The sequence below is a fragment of the Bufo gargarizans genome, unplaced genomic scaffold (assembly GCF_014858855.1).
Source record: "Bufo gargarizans isolate SCDJY-AF-19 unplaced genomic scaffold, ASM1485885v1 fragScaff_scaffold_149_pilon, whole genome shotgun sequence".
Lineage (NCBI taxonomy): Eukaryota > Metazoa > Chordata > Amphibia > Anura > Bufonidae > Bufo > Bufo gargarizans.
The window spans coordinates 185,732-207,992 of NW_025334062.1; the positions used below are offsets into that span (position 1 = coordinate 185,732).

At 46.2% G+C, this 22,261-nt stretch overlaps 1 protein-coding gene across 1 annotated transcript; it reads right to left on the reverse strand.

Moving 5' to 3' along the window:
• Window positions 1-391: 391 nt before the first annotated feature.
• LOC122922299 (zinc finger CCCH domain-containing protein 13-like) lies at window positions 392-9,620 on the reverse strand. Its single transcript, XM_044272862.1, has 5 exons — window positions 9,570-9,620; window positions 8,928-9,215; window positions 7,820-7,925; window positions 629-718; window positions 392-495 (listed from the first exon to the last, which is right to left on the reverse strand). The coding sequence occupies exons 1-5, from the start codon at window positions 9,618-9,620 to the stop codon at window positions 392-394; spliced, it is 639 nt and encodes a 212-aa protein (XP_044128797.1).
• Window positions 9,621-22,261: the final 12,641 nt, after the last annotated feature.

Genomic DNA, 22,261 nt, shown 5'->3' on the forward strand with positions numbered 1-22,261 from the left:
CACGGGAGCTGACGTTACCTTAGGCCTCTGCCTGACCCGATCAGCGGCCCTGTGAACCTCCGATGCCTCCCAGGAAAGCTCTTAGTGCCGCAAGAGCGACCCGGAGAACTAAACAAAGATTTGTGGTTGTGATGGCGTTGACCTCAATCTAATAAGAGAGACGCATTACGCTCCTCGCCAAATGACTTTTAATTAGAGAGAAAACAATAATGTGGCTGAGAAGAGCCGTTAATAACCGCCGTTCACGGATCTAATACCCAATAAATCTGCTGTATAAAGAGGCTGAGGGAGTCCTGAGGAGCACAGCGTCCACCTACCCGCTACACGGCGAAACTTACATGCAAAATCTGTAACCAACTATCATACGTCAGTGGAGGAATTGGACCCCCAATTAGGACAGAGTGACCATCCGGGCCCCCTCAGGCCGCAGCACCCAGATGTGACCAGCACCCTCATAGACATTACCTTGGTACATTCCTTCTCTATTTATGACATCTACAATGTATCGAAATGTTACAAACATAAACCGGAAAGATTCTTTGTATGTGAATTGTATCATCAGCTGACGAGTCCCCGCCGCGCTCTCCATAGTGGTGGATTGCAGTAATTGGGGGGGGGGGGTCTATACCGTCTCCCCCCCGATGTAGGATTATACGCTGATTGAATTCATCGACTGGTTTGTTGTCCTCACAATTTCCTGTCATGAAAGTGAATGATCCTGTGAAAACACAAAGCGGAAGGAAATCAATGATCCCTATTGTTGCTCATCTCTGTAGCGTCTCTGCGGAGTCCTCCTGTAATCACGCTGCCTATGGGGGGTCGATGGGGCTCGATCAGGGGTCATTAGATCACAATAAAGTATCCAGATCCATGATGTCCATTGTGTAGTGGATGCAGCGTGTCCTAGAGCCTGGAAAAAGCTGAACACAAAACCAGGGCGGGGAAAAAAGGTCACAAAACGGATCTGTGGGGAACGTAAAAATGCCGCGGTTTATTTAAAGCGGAACTCCACATGAACTTTTGTAGAATCCACCTGTGTGACTCCTACTAGAGTATCAGGAGATCACCACGGAGGCATTAGACTTCCTGTAACGGGGAGCCGGCGGCGCGCTCTTCCCCTGAAGCGCCGCCGGCATCCCGCTAGTGAGGAGAAGCGAGGACGCGGCCGGCGTCCTCATCTCCATGGTAACAAGGAGGCGGGAAGGACCCGGCCGCGCACGATTCCTCAGCGTGGCCGGCGTCCTCATCTCCATGGTAACAAGGGGGCGGGAAGGACCCGGCCGCGCACGATTCCTCAGCCTGGCCGGCGTCCTCCATCCCCTAGACAACGAGCAGCAGAGGTAATTTTATCGCCCTTTTTATCAACCCCTGCGTGCCATAAATTTGGCGGCAAATAGTCCGATATTTTGGCACGCGTCCCGCATGCACACGTGTGAGTTTTTGGGGTTTTGTGCCCCGTTCCCCCCTTTTTCTGGGATATTTAGTGACTGTAGTATGGTCGCGTGCACGAGCCTAGCCATCGGAGCGACACCTTCACCGCCAGTAGCGGCCACTTCCCCCGACCTCATCGTCACTTATTAACCCCGAGCACGCCACGGCTGCAGCCCATGGGGGGGGGATCCATCAACGTCGGGCCTCCTCATCCATATTCTCTCTCTTTGCCGACTAATGAATGACTAATACTGTCAGCGCCATTTTGTTTTTGCCGTACAGTATTAATAATGAAAGCGAAACTACTTTAGTCGGCACGAAAGTCAATTAGAATGAATAATTACGCAATTTAAATATTCATTTAATCAGAAGTGGAGAAAGATTCAGTTACAGACACATCAATTATTCGGCACATTATTCCTGCCTGGATAATGTCCTCGCAGTGAACAGTCGCTCTCTGTCATCCAGACGCCAAGCTATCTCCGTGCTTGCGGAATCTCCAAGTATTCGCCATCTGCATAGGCGGTGTCCGTTATATCGGGGGCAGGGAGCTACAGGAAGTGACCGGAGAATCATAGAGGAAGCAAATTGCTACCTTGTAGATACAATCTAGGACAGGCATGCTCAACCTGCGGCCCTCCAGCTGTTGCAAAACTACAACTCCCAGCATTCCTGGACATCCTACAGCTATTGGCGTACAGCAGGGCAAGGTGGGAGTTGTAGTTTTACAACAGCTGGAGGGCCGGAGGTTGAGCATCCCTGATCTAAGAGATACTCATGATCACCACTAGGGGCGCTGCCTCTTCTGGTGTCATCCAATGTAATAAACTGCCCTTACTCTCATTTATTTTCCCCTTATCTTTGACCCATGACCTGTTATGTGTTCACAGTATGGCGGTATTATTTAGCCACTATACACACTTTTATTGAGGTGGTTTTATGGCAGGATTGTTTCCATTTCCCTCAATGGCAGTGGCCCTCACACATATATATACCTTCAGTCCACGCAAATCTGGCAGAGGCTACGAGTAACCACCTCCTTAGGAAAACGCCTTTCACCAAAGTCCAGAGGCTGAAAGCTTCTCACAGCTGAGGGTTTGTTACAGTTGTTTCCAGGCCTGCTCACCAAGCATAGAGCCGTATATTGTATAGTGGCCGTGCTTGGTATCGCGCTCTGCTCCATTCACTTCTATATACAGTTGCAAGAAAAAGTATGTGAACCCTTTGGAATGATCAGGATTTCTGCACAAATTGGTCATAAAATGTGATCTGATCTTCATCTAAGTCACAACAATAGACAATCACAGTCGGCTTAACCTAATAACACACAAAGAGTTAAATGTTACCATGTTTTTATTGAACACACCATGTAAACATTCACAGTGCAGGTGGAAAAAGTATGTGAACCCCTAGACTAATGACATCTCCAAGAGCTAATTGGAGTGAGGTGTCGGCCAACTGGAGTCCAGTCAATGAGATGAGATTGGAGGTGTTGGTTACGGCTGCCCTGCCCTATAAAGAACACACACCAGTTCTGGGTTTGCTTTTCACTAGAAGCATTGCCTGATGTGAATGATGCCTCGCACAAAAGAGCTCTCAGAAGACCTACGATTAAGAATTGTTGACTTGCATAAAGCTGGAAAGGGTTATAAAAGTATCTCCAAAAGCCTTGCTGTTCATCAGTCCACGGTAAGACAGATTGTCTATAAATGGAGGACGTTCAGCACTGCTGCTACTCTCCCTAGGAGCGGCCGTCCTGTAAAGATGACTGCAAGAGCACAGCGCAGACTGCTCAATGAGGGGAAGAAGAATCCTAGAGTGTCAGCTAAAGACTTACAATGTCTCTGGCATATGCTGACATCCCTGTTAGCGAATCTACGATACGTAAAACACTAAACAAGAATGGATTTCATGGGAGGATACCACAGAGGAAGCCACTGCTGTCCAAAAAAAACATTGCGGCACGTTTACAGTTTGCACAAGAGCACCTGGATGTTCCACAGCAGTACTGGCAAAATATTCTGTGGACAGATGAAACCAAAGTGGAGTTGTTTGGAAGAAACACACAACACTATATGTGGAGAAAAAGAGGCGCAGCACACCAACATCAAAACCTCCTCCCAACTGTGAGGTATGGGGGTGGGGGCATCATGGTGTGGGGCTGCTTTGCTGCGTCAGGGCCTGGACGGATTGCTATCATCAAAGGAAAAATAAATCCCAAGTTTATCAAGACATTTTGCAGGAGAACTTAAGGCCATCTGTCCACCAGCTGAAGCTCAACAGAAGATGGGTGCTGCAACAGGACAACGACCCAAAGCATAGAAGTAAATCAACAACAGAATGGCTTAAACAGAAGGAAATCCGCCTTCTGGAGTGGCCCAGTCAGAGTCCTGACCTGAACCCGATGGAGATGCTGTGGCCTGACCTCAAGAAAGCGATTCACACCAGACATCCCAAGAATATTGCTGAACTGAAACAGTTCTGTAAAGAGGAATGGTCAAGAATTACTCCTGACCGTTGTGCACGTCTGATCTGCAACTACAGGGAACGTTTGGTGGAAGTTATTGCTGCCAAAGGAGGTTCAACCAGTTATTAAATCCAAGGGTTCACATACTTTTTCCACCTGCACTGTGAATGGTTACATGGTGTGTTCAATAGAAACATGGTAACATTTAACTCTTTGTGTGTTATTAGTTAAGCCGACTGTGATTGTCTATTGTTGTGACTGAGATGAAGATCAGATCACATTTTATGACCAATTTGTGCAGAAATCCAGATCATTCCAAAGGGTTCACATACTTTTTCTTACAACTGTATATATATATATATATCAACCTCATGTCACCCCATTACCCAGTAACCCCAGATCTGTCCTCACACAGTCCCCGATAACGCGGACGCCTCATATCAAGAGCCGTTATTTCCTTAGTTCTTGATTTATTTATTTTTTATATTTTGGAGCTGGAAATGTTTCCTTTTTTTTTTACTGGTTATGTTCTCTGGAACATTATGAATAAAGTTTATTGAAGAGAGTGCAGTGTAAGAACAAAGTATCATAATAGGAGACAATGGATCAAAATGTATCAAACTGGCTACGCAAATAATTTCAGTGCAGATCTGTTAACCCTTTCCTTGTGTCCCGCCTGAATAGTGATGACGCCATCTTTGCGGTTGTATCGCGTCTTTTGGCTGTGTTTTTGTTTTCTTTAACAAGGACAAGAAGAAATATTTTTCTAAGGTAATATTCACATGAACCCGTTGTATTGGGTTTTGGCTGCTGCAGTTTCTTAGCAGATTTGTAACTCCTTTGCTTTGCTTGCCTTGTACTGGTCATCAACCACATCCAGAGCTGCGCTCACAATTCTGCAGGCTATTACAACAGCCCCTGGGATGTCACGTATATCCTCAGGACCCCCTGCTGGTTCAGTGTTTGGCTTTGAGGCGTTGTATATAGTAAAAGAATAAAAACCTCAGAAAGCAAGAAGTATAAGAATTATAAATGCAGCTCTGATGTCTTGATTTGAACGCTCATGGTGGGACTAGAGTATATGAATTTCGAATGCAGCTCTGGATCCAGTTGTATGAGAATTGCCAGCTCTGGGTGTGACTGGAGTATGAGAATTGTCATTGGTACTTTGGATGTAACTAGAGTATAAGAACTGTGAACGCAGGCATGAATAATTCAGCACTACAGCTGCTGTGAAACTACAACTCCCAGCATGCACACTTGCTCATCTGTTCTTGTAACTTCCTAAAAAAGTGAAAGGAGGATTCTGGGAGTTGTAGTTCCAGAACAGCTGGTTGCTGATCCCTGGTCTATAGGATGTGAATGTTGAATGCTTCTTTTACTGTGATTGGAGCTTACAAATTGGAAATGCCTCTCTGGATGTGATGGAAGGATAAGAATTGTGAATACAGCTCTGGAGGTGATTGGAGTGTGAGAAATGCCTCTCTGGATGTGATGGAAGGATAAGAATTGTGAATACAGCTCTGGAGGTGATTGGAGTGTGAGAAATGCCTCTCTGGATGTGATGGAAGGATAAGAATTGTGAATACAGCTCTGGAGGTGATTGGAGTGTGAGAAATGCCTCTCTGGACGTGACTGAAGTATAAAAAATGTGAATGCAGCTAAAGGATAAGAATTGCGGATGCAGTCCTGGATGTGACTGGGACTTCGGAATGATGAGTGCTGCCTTTGCTGTGAATACAGGATCTGAATACAGCTCTGGAGGTGAGTGGAGTGTGAGAATTGTGCATGCAGCTCTAGATTAAAAAGCATAACGCAGCGCGGCGCCGTTCACATCACCACTTTATTCTCCATTCTTCTGATCCGTCAGAAGAACAGAAAAAAACGGATCTCAGATGGAAATGGCTAAAACAGGTGCACGATGTGCATAAGGTGCTCAGGCCGGGCGCGATCTTGGGGTCCGCGGCGGCTCACGATTTCTCACTGATCACGAGGCTGAAGATTTATTTGATGAAGTCGCTAAAGTTGGAAGAAAAATTAATTTATTTTCTGATGTTAAACGACAGAATTTTTCATTAGAAAGAGGAAAAAAAAAATAAAATCTCGGTGCCGGACGCAGGATTCAGGAGCGGTTCCCTGTGCGTAGAAATCCGCCGCCTCTTCCCATCTTCATCACCACCAGATCTACTCAGAGGTTCCCTATCAAGATCTTTACCTGGGAAAGCTGGGTGACATCCAGTATGGAGATGAGGAGGAGCCGGGCTGCTGGATTCTGATTTATGTGGCCCCTCAGACACCGGGGCCCGGTGTGACTGCTGCCTCTACATTGCTGCATTCTCTCAGTATTGTCAGCTCTGCTACATCGGCCGGTCTGCCTCCTGTCACCCAGACACTGGCTCTGGGCTGTGAGCGCTGTCTGTGGTCACAGAGGGGTTAATGAGAGCGCGCGGGGACAGATGTCTATTTGAATCGCGTGATAACCGCGCCGGTGCAGCCAGCGTGAAATGAGGCGCCGCCGAGGTTTATTTATCAGAAATTAGCAAATGTAATTAAACAGCCGTATGCCGGGAGGGGACGCTCTCTTCTCACCCGCCGCTGTCTCTCCTCTCACCCGCCGCTGTCTCTCCTCTCACCCGCCGCTGTCTCTCCTCTCACCCGCCGCTGTCTCTCCTCTCACCCGCCGCTGTCTCTCCTCTCACCCGCCGCTGTCTCTCCTCTCACCCGCCGCTGTCTCTCCTCTCACCCGCCGCTGTCTCTCCTCTCACCCGCCGCTGTCTCTCTTCTCAACCGCCGCTGTCTCTCCTCTCAACCGCCGCTGTCTCTCCTCTCACCCGCTGCTGTCTCTCCTCTCAACCGCCGCTGTCTCTCCTCTCAACCGCCGCTGTCTCTCCTCTCACCCGCCGCTGTCTCTCCTCTCAACCGCCGCTGTCTCCCCTCTTTACCACCGCTGTCTCTCCTCTCACCCGCTGCTGTCTCTCCTCTCAACCGCCGCTGTCTCTCCTCTCAACCGCCGCTGTCTCTCCTCTCACCCGCCGCTGTCTCTCCTCTCACCCGCCGCTGTCTCTCCTCTCAACCGCCGCTGTCTCTCCTCTCAACCGCCGCTGTCTCTCTTCTCAACCGCAGCTCTCTCCTCTCAACCGCCGCTGTCTCTCCTCTCAACCGCCGCTGTCTCTCCTCTCACCCGCTGCTGTCTCTCCACTCTACCGCCGCTGTCTCTCCACTCTACCGCCGCTGTCTCTCCACTCTACCGCCGCTGTCTCTCCACTCAACCGCCGCTGTCTCTCTTCTCAACCGCAGCTCTCTCCTCTCAACCGCCGCTGTCTCTCCTCTCAACCGCCGCTGTCTCTCCTCTCACCCGCTGCTGTCTCTCCTCTCAACCGCCGCTGTCTCTCCTCTCACCCGCCGCTGTCTCTCCTCTCACCCGCTGCTGTCTCTCCTCTCAACCGCCGCTGTCTCTCCTCTCAACCGCCGCTGTCTCTCCTCTCACCCGCTGCTGTCTCTCCTCTCAACCGCCGCTGTCTCTCCTCTCAACTGCCGCTGTCTCTCCTCTCACCCGCCGCTGTCTCTCCTCTCAACCGCCGCTGTCTCTCCTCTCACCCGCCGCTGTCTCTCCTCTCAACCGCCGCTGTCTCTCTTCTCTCGTACTCTTGTCCTTTCTCTTGCAGTCACTTTTGTGCCTCCCTCATTCTATTTCCCTTGATTATCTCTCCTCTCTTGCTGTCTCTTTCTCACACTCACTTTTTCTCACTTTCTCTTGCAGTTGTTCTTTATATTTCTGTTCCTCCATTGCATTCGCTGTCTCTCTTTTTCTCTCCTCTCGCTGTCTCTCTTTTTCTCTCCTCTCGCTGTCTCTCTTTTTCTCTCGTCTCGCTGTCTCTCTTTTTCTCTCCTCTCGCTGTCTCTCTTTTTCTCTCCTCTCGCTGTCTCTCTTTTTCTCTCGTCTCGCTGTCTCTCTTTTTCTCTCCTCTCGTTGACTCTCTTTTTCTCTCCTCTCGCTGTCTCTCTTTTCTCTCCTCTCGTTGTCTCTCTTTTTCTCTCCTCTCGCTGTCTCTCTTTTTCTCTCCTCTCGTTGACTCTCTTTTCTCTCCTCTCGCTGTCTCTCTTTTTCTCTGCTCTCGCTGTCTCTCTTTTTCTCTCCTCTCGCTGTCTCTCTTTTTCTCTCCTCTCGCTGTCTCTCTTTTTCTCTCCTCTCGCTGTCTCTCTTTTTCTCTCCTCTCGCTGTCTCTCTTTTTCTCTCCTCTCGCTGTCTCTCTTTTTCTCTCCTCTCGCTGTCTCTCTTTTTCTCTGCTCTCGCTGTCTCTCTTTTTCTCTCCTCTCGTTGACTCTCTTTTCTCTCCTCTCGCTGTCTCTCTTTTTCTCTCCTCTCGTTGTCTCTCTTTTTCTCTCCTCTCGCTGTCTCTCTTTTTCTCTGCTCTCGCTGTCTCTCTTTTTCTCTCCTCTCGCTGTCTCTCTTTTTCTCTCCTCTCGCTGTCTCTCTTTTTCTCTGCTCTCGCTGTCTCTCTTTTTCTCTCCTCTCGTTGTCTCTCTTTTTCTCTCCTCTCGCTGTCTCTCTTTTTCTCTCCTCTCGTTGACTCTCTTTTTCTCTCCTCTCGCTGTCTCTCTTTTTCTCTGCTCTCGCTGTCTCTCTTTTTCTCTCCTCTCGCTGTCTCTCTTTTTCTCTCCTCTCGCTGTCTCTCTTTTTCTCTCCTCTCGCTGTCTCTCTTTTTCTCTCCTCTCGCTGTCTCTCTTTTCTCTCCTCTCGCTGTCTCTCTTTTTCTCTCCTCTCGCTGTCTCTCTTTTTCTCTGCTCTCGCTGTCTCTCTTTTTCTCTCCTCTCGTTGACTCTCTTTTTCTCTCCTCTCGCTGTCTCTCTTTTTCTCTCCTCTCGTTGTCTCTCTTTTTCTCTCCTCTCGCTGTCTCTCTTTTTCTCTCCTCTCGCTGTCTCTCTTTTTCTCTCCTCTCGCTGTCTCTCTTTTTCTCTCCTCTCGCTGTCTCTCTTTTTCTCCCCTCTCGCTGTCTCTCTTTTTCTCTCCTCTCGCTGTCTCTCTTTTTCTCTCCTCTCGCTGTCTCTCTTTTCTCTCCTCTCGCTGTCTCTCTTTTTCTCTGCTCTCGCTGTCTCTCTTTTTCTCTGCTCTCGCTGTCTCTCTTTTTCTCTGCTCTCGCTGTCTCTCTTTTTCTCTCCTCTCGCTGTCTCTCTTTTTCTCTGCTCTCGCTGTCTCTCTTTTTCTCTGCTCTCGCTGTCTCTCTTTTTCTCTGCTCTCGCTGTCTCTGTTACTGGCTTTTTCTCTCTCTTTATTCCAGTCTCTCTGTCTTTCACGCTCTCTATTTCTCCTCTCTGTCTTTCATCATCTCTCTCACGCTCCCACTTTTCTCGCACTGTCTCTCCTTTTGCCTCATTAAATGTCTGTCTCGCTCTCCATCTCGTTCTCTCCTCTCACAGTCTTGTTTGCTTTTTATCTCTCTCATTTTCTCTCAATCTTTTTTAAAATCTTTTCTCTCTTCCTTCATCTCTCTTTGGCTGTCTCTTTTTCTCACTATTGCTATCCCAGTCTCTCTTTCTTCTCTCTCTTCCAGGCTCCTTCTCTCACTCGCCCTCTCTGACTCGCCCTTCTACTCACTTTGCTGTCCTGTTCGCACTCTCTTTGCTCTCACCCCCTCTCTGTCTCTCATTTTTCTCTGTTTCCTGCTCTCACATTGTCTCTCTCTCCCACTCTCTTTGCTCTCTTGCCCTGTCTCTTTGCCATCTTTCCCTCTCTGTCTCTCTCTTTGCTCTCTCACTCTCCCACTTTATTTTGCTCTCTGGCCCACTCTCTCTTTTTGTTCTTTCTTTTTTCCTCACTTTGCTCTCTCACTGTCTCTCCTGCTCTTTGCTCTCTGTCTCTTTGCTCTCTCACTGTCTCTCCTGCTCTTTGCTCTCTGTCTCTTTGCTCTCTCACTGTCTCTCTTTGCTGTCTATATCTTTGCTCTCTCACTGTCTCTCTTTGCTCTCTGTCTCTTTGCTCTCTCACTGTCTCTTTGCTGTCTATCTCTTTGCTCTCTCACTGTCTCTCTTTGCTCTCTGTCTCTTTGCTCTCTCACTGTCTCTCTTTGCTGTCTATCTCTTTGCTCTCTCACTGTCTCTCTTTGCTCTCTGTCTCTTTGCTCTCTCACTGTCTCTTTGCTGTCTATCTCTTTGCTCTCTCACTGTCTCTCTTTGCTCTCTGTCTCTTTGCTCTCTCACTGTCTCTCTTTGCTGTCTATCTCTTTGCTCTCTCACTGTCTCTCTTTGCTCTCTGTCTCTTTGCTCTCTCACTGTCTCTCTTTGCTGTCTATCTCTTTGCTCTCTCACTGTCTCTCTTTGCTCTCTGTCTCTTTGCTCTCTCACTGTCTCTCTTTGCTGTCTATCTCTTTGCTCTCTCACTGTCTCTCTTTGCTCTCTGTCTCTTTACTGCTCTTTACTCTCTTGCTCTTATCTCCTCGCTTTCTCTCCGTCTCCCGTTCTCTTTGCTCTCTCACTTTTCCACCTCTCCTGCTGTTTACTCTCTCGCTCTCTCTCTTTGCTCTCTCACTGTCTCTCTTTGCTCTCTGTCTCTTTCCTGCTCTTTACTCTCTTGCTCTTATCTCTCCGTCTCTCTCCCGTTCTCTCTGCTCTCTCACATTTCCACCTCTCCTGCTGTTTACTCTCTCGCTCTCTCTCTCTTTGCTCTCTCACTGTCTCTCTCCTGTTCTTTGCTCTCTCTCTTTGCTCTCTCACTGTCTCTCCCTTCCTGTCTGTCTCTTGCAGTCACATTTTTGAGACGTCCTGATAATGTACAGTAATTGGCTGTCCCTCCCCGTCTCTCTGCGGCTTTGATAATTACATCGCAATGAGGCGCGGATCCCGGGCTCCTGCTAATTACAGTGTTTGGGTTTTGGGACGGCGGGTTCAGCCTCATAGAAGGACCGTGCGCTGATCGCCGCGGCAGAGGGGGCTCCGCAGGTTGTTATATTAGGGCACTTTCACACTAGCGTTATTCTTTTCCGGCGCTGAGTCCGTCCTAGGGGCTCAATACCGGAAAGGAACTGATCAGTTTTATCCCCAGGCATTGTGAATGGAGAGCGATCCGATCAGGAGGCATCAGGACGTCTTCAGTTCAGTCTTTTTGACTTTTCAGGACGGACATAATACCGCAGCATGCTACCGTTTTTATCTCCGTCCAGAATTCCGGATCCGGCATTCATTTACATTGAAATGTATTAGTGCCAGATCCGGCATTAAGAATACCGCAATGCCGGATCCGTCCTTCTGGTCTACGCATGTGCAGACCTTTAAAATGTGAAAAAAAATAGAAACTGACAAACAGACAAACGGACAGATGGATCAGTTCTTGCAATGCATTTGTGAGACGGATCTGCATCCAGATCCGTCTTACAAATGCTGTCCGTTTGCATGCAGATTGCCGGATCCGGCAGACAGAACTGCTTTCCGGATCACTCTGCCGCAAGTGTGAAAGTAGCCTTAGAACTGGCATAGAATCCATTGATTTACTGTATGGAGGAGCCGAGCTGAGTGTGTCGTGTGAAGTCTGTGCCTCGTTACTTACAATGGGGGATAATAGATGATTAGCCAGATCGCCCTACACCATCACTTACACCGGAATCATAAAAAAAATCACACCCTCAGCCATTGTCAGTTTGGATAGGTGTCAGAATGACAACGAGGGAGAAAACCTGGACATTCTCACACTAGTGCAAATGTAGAAAGATAGCAAGGCACACATATAAACTGCTGTACCCCAGGTCATTGTCACACATATAAACTGGTATACCCCAGGTCATTCTCACACATATAAACTGGTGTAACCCAGGTCATTCTCACACATATAAACTGCTGTACCCCAGGTCATTCTCACACATATAAACTGCTGTACCCCAGGTCATTGTCACACATATAAACTGGTATACCCCAGGTCATTCTCACACATATAAACTGGTGTAACCCAGGTCATTCTCACACATATAAACTGCTGTACCCCAGGTCATTCTCACACATATAAACTGGTGTAACCCAGGTTACTTTCATACATATAAACTGGTGTACACCAGGTCATTCTCACACATAGAAACTGATATACACCAGGTCATTCTCACACATAGAAACTGATGAACCCCAGGTCATAATGACACATATAAACTGGTGAACCCCAGTTCACTCTCGCACATATAAACTGGTTTACCCTAGTTCATTCTCATACATTTATACTGATATACCCCAAGTCACTCTTACACATGTAAGTTGGTGAACCCCAGGACATTCTCATACATATAAACTGGTGTACCCCAGGTCATTCTCACACATATAAACTGGTTTACCCTAGTTCATTCTCATACATTTATACTGATATACCCCAAGTCACTCTTACACATGTAAGCTGGTGAACCCCAGGACATTCTCATACATATAAACTGGTGTACCCCAGGTCATTCTCACACATATAGGGGGCCAAGCCCCGTTCCGGACAGCAGAGACAAGGAGCAGTAACATGATTGATAATGCTCTTTGCCTGTCTGTGATCTTTTTACTACAAAATCACAGTGTGATATAGTTGTCCCCGTGATCTTGTAGTAAAAAGATCACAGAGAGGCAAAGAGCATTATCAATCATGTTACTGCTCCGTGACTCTGCTGTCTGGAACGGGGCTTGGCGCTCTTTCACGCAGTGTATTCCACACACGATATCCGCGCGCGTGAAAGAGCCCATAAACTGATATACCCCAGGTCATTCTCATACATATAGACTGCTGTATCCACAGGTCATTCTCACACATATAAACTGCTGTACCCCAGGTCATTCTCACACATATAAACTGCTGTACCCCACGTCATTCTCACACATATAAACTGCTGTACTCCAGGTCACTCTCACACACATAAACTGTTGTACTCCAGGTCACTCTCACACACATAAACTGATATACCCCAGGTCATTCTCATACATATAGACTGCTGTACTCCAGGTCACTCTCACACATATAAACTGCTGTACTCCAGGTCACTCTCACACACATAAACTGTTGTATCCCAGGACATTCTCATACATATAAACTGCTGTACCCCACGTCATTCTCACACATATAAACTGCTGTACTCCAGGTCACTCTCACACACATAAACTGTTGTATCCCAGGACATTCTCATACATATAAACTGATATACCCAAGGTCACTCTCACACATATAAACTGGTGTACCCAAGGTCATTCTCACACATAAAGACTCACACATTTTGTCCTATTCGTCCTGCAGTCTAGTGGCTTCTGGGGTTGCGCCTTTGCAGTAGGAAATTTTCATTGACAAATTTTATACCAATGATTTGTTGAACTTTCTGTCGGGTAGAAACTCATATTCATAAAGTGTAATAAGAAGCTTCACATGTGATGAGTCCGGTCCTGACCTCACCTCGGATGATTAACGGAGGAGATAAATGTGGCAAAGATGACTGGTATTTAATGGAATAAAAAGACACAAAAATCAATAAAAAGCTGCGGTGATACGGACAGTTATGGGGCTTGTGTTTTATTGTTCCCATTATACTTTACTCCATTTTAAAGGAATTCTCCACTTTTACAGTTTATAATAATTGGAGCTACTATTAAAAATTTGATTGGAGTTCTGAATGCTTCCATCTATGATGAGAATACAGGGTCTTGGTCATATCTGGTGTGAGAGCTCGGTAAACTCACCCACAGATTAGACCCTGCAAGACCCCTGTGGCAAAGAATGATGGGCATCCCAGTGGCTGAATCCTGACCAGTCACATTTTAATGGGAAGTGATAGAAGTGTTTTATGAGGAAAACCACCGAAGCTGTAATGGTGACAAAAAGGTCTTGAGAAACACATACGGTGCAATCAATCAGTAGGCCAGGAGGTGATAATACACACAGTGATGTCACAGTACAGAGATAATGCACACAGTGATTTCACAGTACAGAGATAATAAACACAGTGATGTCACAGTACAGGGATAATACACACAGTGATGTCACAGTACAGAGATAATACACCCATTGATGTCACAGTACAGAGATAATACACACAGTGATGTCACAGTACAGGGATAATAAACACAGTGATGTCACAGTACAGAGATAATACACACAGTGATGTCACAGTACAGAGATAATACACACAGTGATGTCACAGTACAGAGATAATACACACAGTGATGTCACAGTACAGGGATAATAAACACAGTGATGTCACAGTACAGAGATAATACACACAGTGATGTCACAGTACAGGGATAATAAACACAGTGATGTCACAGTACAGGGATAATAAACACAGTGATGTCACAGTGCAGAGATAATACACACAGTGATGTCACAGTACAGAGATAATAAACACAGTGATGTCACAGTACAGGGATAATAAACACAGTGATGTCACAGTACAGAGATAATAAACACAGTGATGTCACAGTAGAGGGATAATAAAAACACAGTGATGTCACAGTACAGAGATAATAAACACAGTGATGTCACAGTACAGAGATAATAAACACAGTGATGTTCACAGTACAGAGGATAATAAACACAGTGATGTCACAGTACAGAGATAATAAACACAGTGATGTCACAGTACAGGGATAATAAACACAGTGATGTCACAGTACAGAGATAATACACACAGTGATGTCACTGTACAGAGATAATACACACAGTGATGTCACAGTACAGGGATAATAAACAGTGATGTCACAGTACAGGGATAATAAACACAGTGATGTCACAGTACAGAGATAATAAACACAGTGATGTCACAGTACAGGGATAATAAACACAGTGATGTCACAGTACAGGGATAATAAACACAGTGATGTCACAGTACAGGGATAATAAACACAGTGATGTCACAGTACAGGGATAATAAACACAGTGATGTCACAGTACAGAGATAATAAACACAGTGATGTCACAGTACAGAGATAATACACACAGTGATGTCACAGTACAGGATAATAACACAGTGATGTCACAGTACAGAGATAATAAACACAGTGATGTCACAGTACAGAGATAATAAACACAGTGATGTCACAGTACAGAGATAATACACACAGTGATGTCACAGTACAGGATAAATAAACACAGTGATGTCACAGTACAGGATAATAAACACAGTGATGTCACAGTACAGGGATAATAAACACAGTGATGTCACAGTACAGGGATAATACACACAGTGATGTCACTGTACAGAGATAATACACACAGTGATGTCACAGTACAGGGATAATAACACAGTGATGTCACAGTACAGGGATAATAAACACAGTGATGTCACAGTACAGGGATAATAAACACAGTGATGTCACAGTACAGGGATAATAAACACAGTGATGTCACAGTACAGGGATAATAAACACAGTGATGTCACAGTACAGGGAATATAAACACAGTGATGTCACAGTACAGAGATATAAACACAGTGATGTCACAGTACAGGGATAATAAACACAGTGATGTCACAGTACAGGGATAATAAACACAGTGATGTCACAGTACAGAGATAATAAACACAGTGATGTCACAGTACAGGGATAATACACACAGTGATGTCACAGCACAGAGATAATAAACACAGTGATGTCACAGTACAGAGATAATAAACACAGTGATGTCACAGTACAGGGATAATACACACAGTGATGTCACAGCACAGAGATAATAAACACAGTGATGTCACAGTACAGGGATAATACACCACAGTGATGTCACAGTACAGAGATAATACACACAGTGATGTCACAGTACAGGGATAATAACACAGTGATTGTCACAGTACAGGGATAATAAACACAGTGATGTCACAGTACAGAGATAATAAACACAGTGATGTCACAGTACAGGGATAATAAACACAGTGATGTCACAGTACAGGGATAATAAACACAGTGATGTCACAGTACAGGGATAATAAACACAGTGATGTCACAGTACAGAAGATAATAAACACAGTGATGTCACAGTACAGAGATAATAAACACAGTGATGTCACAGTACAGGGATAATACACACAGTGATGTCACAGCACAGAGATAATAAACACAGTGATGTCACAGTACAGGGATAATACACACAGTGATGTCACAGTACAGAGATAATACACACAGTGATGTCACAGTACAGAGATAATAAACACAGTGATGTCACAGTACAGGGATAATACACACAGTGATGTCACAGTACAGAGATATTACACACAGTGATGTCACAGTACAGAGATAATACACACAGTGATGTCACAAGTCCCATGTACTGACATGCTTTCTGCCACACCAAGCACAGTGGCAGCCATGTTTGTTCCCTACATTCTTGGTATTGCGCCAGCAGTGCGATCCCGCAGTCTGATCACCCGGGAGCTCGCTGTCTTTTATGATGGGCACAAAACTCATTTTTTAGTTAATTTTCTTTTCTAAATCCTGCAGCGTCTGAGGGAGGCGTCTGTCATCCGTCTGCGGTGCCTCAACTCTCGTTACTTTCCTGGGATTTCACACGACTTTTAGAAATATCTTTCAGGCTGCGGAACATTTAGGGAAACTGGCAGCTTGTCATGAACTAATTAGGACTGACAGATTCAACTTGTGCTTCAAAACTTTGTGTTCTCATTGGTGGTGACATGTGACAGGTGACGTGGGGCGAGTCAGAGCCTGGCGCGGGTATCTGACGCCTAGACATGAAAGACTCCAAGAAATGGAAAGTCTGTGTTCTTTACTAATTTGGTAAAATCTCCTCTGGAGACGCAGCTCAGAAAAATCCACTTCTGAAACATCATCCTCAACAAGATAGGAGATCATATAGACTGGGGGTTTCATGGTGAGACCATTCTCCACTGCTCTGCTTGCTGTCAGTGAATAGAAACATTGTTTACACCCAGAGGCACAGCTGAGGGTTACAATGTATCCAGTGTATAGTAGACAATTGTCTGTGATGTGAACCGATACATTTTGCAGTGACTGATACACTCAAGCCCCCGAGTTCTGACCCCCAAACCTTCAGCCTCATTCTTTTAGTGAGTAGACAGTTTTTATTGTTGGTTTGACAAGTGGGTGTGAAAGGAGCAGTTTAAGCGGAGCCTCTCTGTTCCAAAACGTCGCCTACAGTGAAACTCTGCGCCATTCACCACGTGGGATAAATGACTTCATATCTGAATAGTTTGGCCATTTTCAGAGGCTGATAACGATCATGTTTTTATTTCATTGTTTTTGGAATTTAATATGTATAATGGGGAAAGGGGAGGGTCCAACATTCAAAGTATAAAAAATATATTTCTAACGTCAGCCGGCGGGTCTGTGATGCATGGGTCGGACGGTGGTCCGGGGGTCGTGGCCTCTTAGATTAAATCCAATATGGTGCAAATCGCAAGACTTTGAATATAACCCTCGTAATACATTATGGAGTCAGTGGAGTCAAAATGCTAAAAAGTGCAGGTCAAAAACAGGAGCAGAACTCTCCATTATATCGTATTTCTGTATAGGCTTCACTGCTGGTCCTGGCTTAAGATCACTGACCAAACACTGATGTGTGAAAGCGGCTTTAGTCTGGATGAGGCTGAAAGTGAAGACAGAGGACGTCATTCTCACCGGACTCTGGGTTCCCGGGTAGGGGCTGCTTGTAGAGCTCTGTATGCCCCCTCTGATGGATGTAATTAATAGGACGGACCAGGAGTGGCATATAGGTCTCCTGTGCTCACCTCTGATGTCTGTCTCTGGCTCTTCCCTCCAGTCCCAGCCAGTCCCGAATCTTCACTGCACAGTGATAAGTCTGCACCTTCATTTCATGGCCACCCATAATAAGACACACGTGTGATATCAGACGTGCAGAGAGATGAGTGGCTGTGGTCTGAGACCTCCATAGTATGACCTTTCTTACAGTAGAGACCTCCATAGTATGACCTTTCTTACAGTAGAGACTTCCATAGTGTGAGACCTCTTACAGTAGAGACCTCCATAGTATGACTACTCTTACAGTAGAGACCTCCATAGTGTGAGACCTCTACAGTAGAGACCTCTACAGTAGAGACCTCCATAGTGTGAGACCTCTACAGTAGATACCTCTACAGAAGAGACCTCCATAGTGTGACTACTCTTACAGTAGAGACCTCCATAGTGTGAGACCTCTTACAGTACAGACCTCTACAGAAGAGACCTCCATAGTGTGACTACTCTTACAGTAGAGACCTCCATAGTGTGAGACCTCTTACAGTACAGACCTCTACAGAAGAGACCTCCATAGTGTGACTACTCTTACAGTAGAGACCTCCATAGTGTGAGACCTCTTACAGTACAGACCTCTACAGAAGAGACCTCCATAGTGTGACTACTCTTACAGTAGAGACCTCTATAGTGTGAGACCTCTTACAGTAGAGACCTCTACAGAAGAGACCTCCATAGTGTGACTACTCTTACAGTAGAGACCTCCATTGCATGACCCATTCTTACAGTAGAGACCTCCACAGTAGAGACCTACGTAGTGTCACCCCTCTTACAGTACAAACCTCTACACTAGAGACCTCCATAGTGTGAGACCTCTACAGTAGATACCTCTACAGAAGACACCCTCCATAGTGTGAGACCTCTACAGTAGATACCTCTACAGAAGAGACCTCCATAGTGTGACTACTCTTACAGTAGAGACCTCTACAGAAGAGACCTCCATAGTGTGACTACTCTTACAGTAGAGACCTCCATAGTGTGAGACCTCTTACAGTACAGACCTCTACAGAAGAGACCTCCATAGTGTGACTACTCTTACAGTAGAGACCTCCATAGTGTGAGACCTCTTACAGTACAGACCTCTACAGAAGAGACCTCCATAGTGTGACTACTCTTACAGTAGAGACCTCTATAGTGTGAGACCTCTTACAGTACAGACCTCTACAGAAGAGACCTCCATAGTGTGACTACTCTTACAGTAGAGACCTCCATAGTGTGAGACCTCTTACAGTACAGTAAAAACACAAAATGCAATCGCACACTGCAACCAGCACTCTGCCTTGCCTTTATGCTGGATGTTGAATAAGGCATTGGTGTACATTTTGGCCAAAGCGTAATAAGCCACTCACCGCGTCAAGGTTGCCTTCATGAGTGGTCCCTAACACTAGTTCCTACCTTTTTATGGGCCATGACAGCCACATAAAGTCCAGGGAGCGCAGGTACAGCATGCATGCCAAGCACAATCTGCTTTTAACCCCGTCCGGTGCCATTACAGCTTTCATCGGATCCAGGGATGCAAGTAGTGAGTGGCTTATTACGCTTTGGCCAAAATGTACACCAATGCCTTATTCAACATCCAGCATAAAGGCAAGGCAGAGTGCTGGTTGCAGTGTGCGATTGCATTTTGTGTTTTTACATTTATATTTCTATTTCGCCATAGCAATCTGCACCTGCTAGGGGTTGTGCGGGCTGAAATTTTCCATATTTTTCTCTTACAGTACAGACCTCTACAGAAGAGACCTCCATAGTGTGACCCTTCTTACAGTAGAGACCTCTACAGTAGAGACCTCTATAATGTGACCCCTCTTACAGTAGAGACCTCCATAGTGTGACCCTTCTTACAGTAGGGACCTCTACAGTAGAGACCTCTATAATGTGACCCCTCTTACAGTAGAGACCTCCATAGTGTAACCCCTCTTACAGTAGAGACCTCTACAGTAGAGACCTCTATAATGTGACCCCTCTTACAGTAGAGACCTCCATAGTGTAACCCCTCTTACAGTAGAGACCTCTATAATGTGACCCCTCTTACAGTAGAGACCTCCATAGTGTGAGACCTCTTACAGTACAGACCTCTACAGAAGAGACCTCCATAGTGTGACCCTTCTTACAGTCGAGACCTCTACAGTAGAGACCTCTATAATGTGACCCCTCTTACAGTAGAGACCTGCATAGTGTAACCCCTCTTACAGTAGAGACCTCTATAATGTGACCCCTCTTACAGTAGAGACCTCTATAATGTGACCCCTCTTACAGTAGAGACCTCCATAGTGTGAGACCTCTTACAGTACAGACCTCTACAGAAGAGACCTCCATAGTGTGACCCTTCTTACAGTCGAGACCTCTACAGTAGAGACCTCTATAATGTGACCCCTCTTACAGTAGAGACCTCCATAGTGTAACCCCTCTTACAGTAGAGACCTCTATAATGTGACCCCTCTTACAGTAGAGACCTCCATAGTGTAACCAGGGCCGTCTTTAATATTGATTGGACCCTGGGCAAGAATTTCCTTGTGCCCCCTGGATCCCGCCGTCACACACCCCAGCATGCAGTCACGCCTCCACCACAACACACACAAAAAATAATAATTCAGAGTTCAGACAGTTCACAGTTCCACTTCCTTCAGAAAAGCGAGCCGTCCGTGGACTCCAGCGACTTACAGATGGAGGCAGTGGCGTTGCTATGGCTGGTGTCACCCTTTGCTCAGGGGGGCCCTCATGGAGTGGTGTGGACTGGTCATTTTTTACTAAGGAATAAAGTTTAACCGTTTATGTGCAAAAGAGAAAAAAAGAAGTCACTAAGTCAGCTCTTGGTCTATGTGCAGATATCTGATTGGGGCTGACTTAGTGACTTTTTTTTTCTCTTTTGCACATAAACGGTTAAACTTTATTCCTTAGTAAAAATGACCACTCCACACCATGAGGGCCCCCTGAGCAAAGATTAGTAAATGTGGCCGGCCGGGTGGCCCCAGGCCACAGTTCAGCAGTCAGAGAGAACCCAACCCTTATGTCTCCCGTCTGTATAATAAGCCCCCACTAATGGGGTTATTTAAATTACTGGTGGATTATTAAAGAGACGAGAGACATAAGGGCTTCTCTCTGTCTGCTTAACTGTGGGCTGGGGCCACATTTACTAATCTTTGCTCAGGGGGCCCTCATGGTGTTGTGTGGACTGGTCATTTTCACTAAGGAATATAGTTTAACCATTTATGTGCAAAAGAGAAAATAAGAAGTCAGCTCCAATCAGATATCTGCACATAGACCAACTAGACTCTGGGTCTTTGTGCAGATTGATATCTGATTGGAGCTGACTTCTTATTTTCTCTTTTGCATATAAATGGTTAAACTATTCTTCCTTAGTGAAAATGACCAGTCCAGTCCATGAGGGCCCCCCTGACCCTGAGCAAAGATTAGTAAATGTGGCCGGTGGTGGGGCCCCAGGCCACAGTTAAGCAGCAGACTGCAGACAGAGAACCGAACCCAACCCAACCCCTTATGTCTCCTGGGGCCGTCTGTCTCTATCCCCCACTAATTTATGAATGGATCTGATCATCTGGGGTTAATTATTAATTCGGGGTGACCTGACTGACTGACCGGCCTAAATTTCTAATATAAAATAAAATCAATATGCGTGCTGCTTTTTGCTTTACCTACCACCTCCCCTCCTGGCGCGGCAGTGTCAGGTCTCAGGTCTGGCTGTGTAAGGTAGGTACTAGGTGAGTGAGTCACTGGTGCCTTGGTCTGGTCACGTGAGGCTGTGAGTGACTCACCACCCAATCCCTTTAGCTCCGGACCGGAGGCTTAGTCCCTGGACTCCCTGCTGCTGGCCTGGCTGCTCTGCCGTGGCGCCACTCCAGGCTGCGGACAGTGAGTCACACACACACACCCTTTTACCACGTGACGGCGGGGGGGGGGGGGGGGGGTGAGACTGGGAGTCAGGACTCAGGAAACGGAGCTCCCTTGGGCCCCCAGGAGCAACTGGGCCCGGGGCAGCTGCCCCTTTTGCCCTGCGGCAAAGACGGCCCTGAGTGTAACCCCTCTTAGAGTAGAGTTCTCTTTAGTAGAGACTTCCATAGTATGACTACTCTTACAGTAGAGACCTCTACAGAAGAGACCTGCATAGTGTGACTACTCTTACAGTAGAGACCTCCATAGTGTGAGACCTCTTACAGTAGAGACCTCTACAGGAGAGACCTCCATAGTGTGACCCTTCTTACAGTAGAGACCTCCATAGTGTGAGACCTCTTACAGTAGGGACCTCTACAGTAGAGCCCTCTATAATGTGACCCCTCTTACAGTAGAGACCTCCATAGTGTAACCCCTCTTACAGTAGAGACCTCTACAGTAGAGACTTACATAGTATGACTACTCTTACAGTAGAGACCTCTACAGTAGAGACCTCCATAGTATGACTACTCTTACAGTAGAGACCTCCATAGTGTGAGACCTCTTACAGTAGAGACCTCTACAGAAGAGACCTCCATAGTGTGACCCTTCTTACAGTAGGGACCTCTACAGTAGAGACCTCTATAATGTGACCCCTCTTACAGTAGAGACCTCCATAGTGTAACCCCTCTTACAGTAGAGACCTCTACAGTAGAGACTTCCATAGTGTGAGACCTATACAGTAGAGACCTCTACAGAAGAGAC

Bases quoted from the DNA above. Each gene is read 5' to 3' on its own strand.
- LOC122922299 (XM_044272862.1), bottom strand. From the start codon at position 9,620: ATGGCAAAGAGACAGGGCAAGAGAGCAAAGAGAGTGGGAGAGAGAGAC. The intron at 9,216-9,569 runs GTGAGAGCAGGA...AGATGATGAAAG, and splicing joins GAGTGGGAGAGAGAGACAAT to ACAGAGAGGAGAAATAGAGA. The intron at 719-7,819 runs GCGAGAGGAGAG...GTGTTTTCACAG, and splicing joins ACGAGAGAAAAAGAGAGACA to GATCATTCACTTTCATGACA.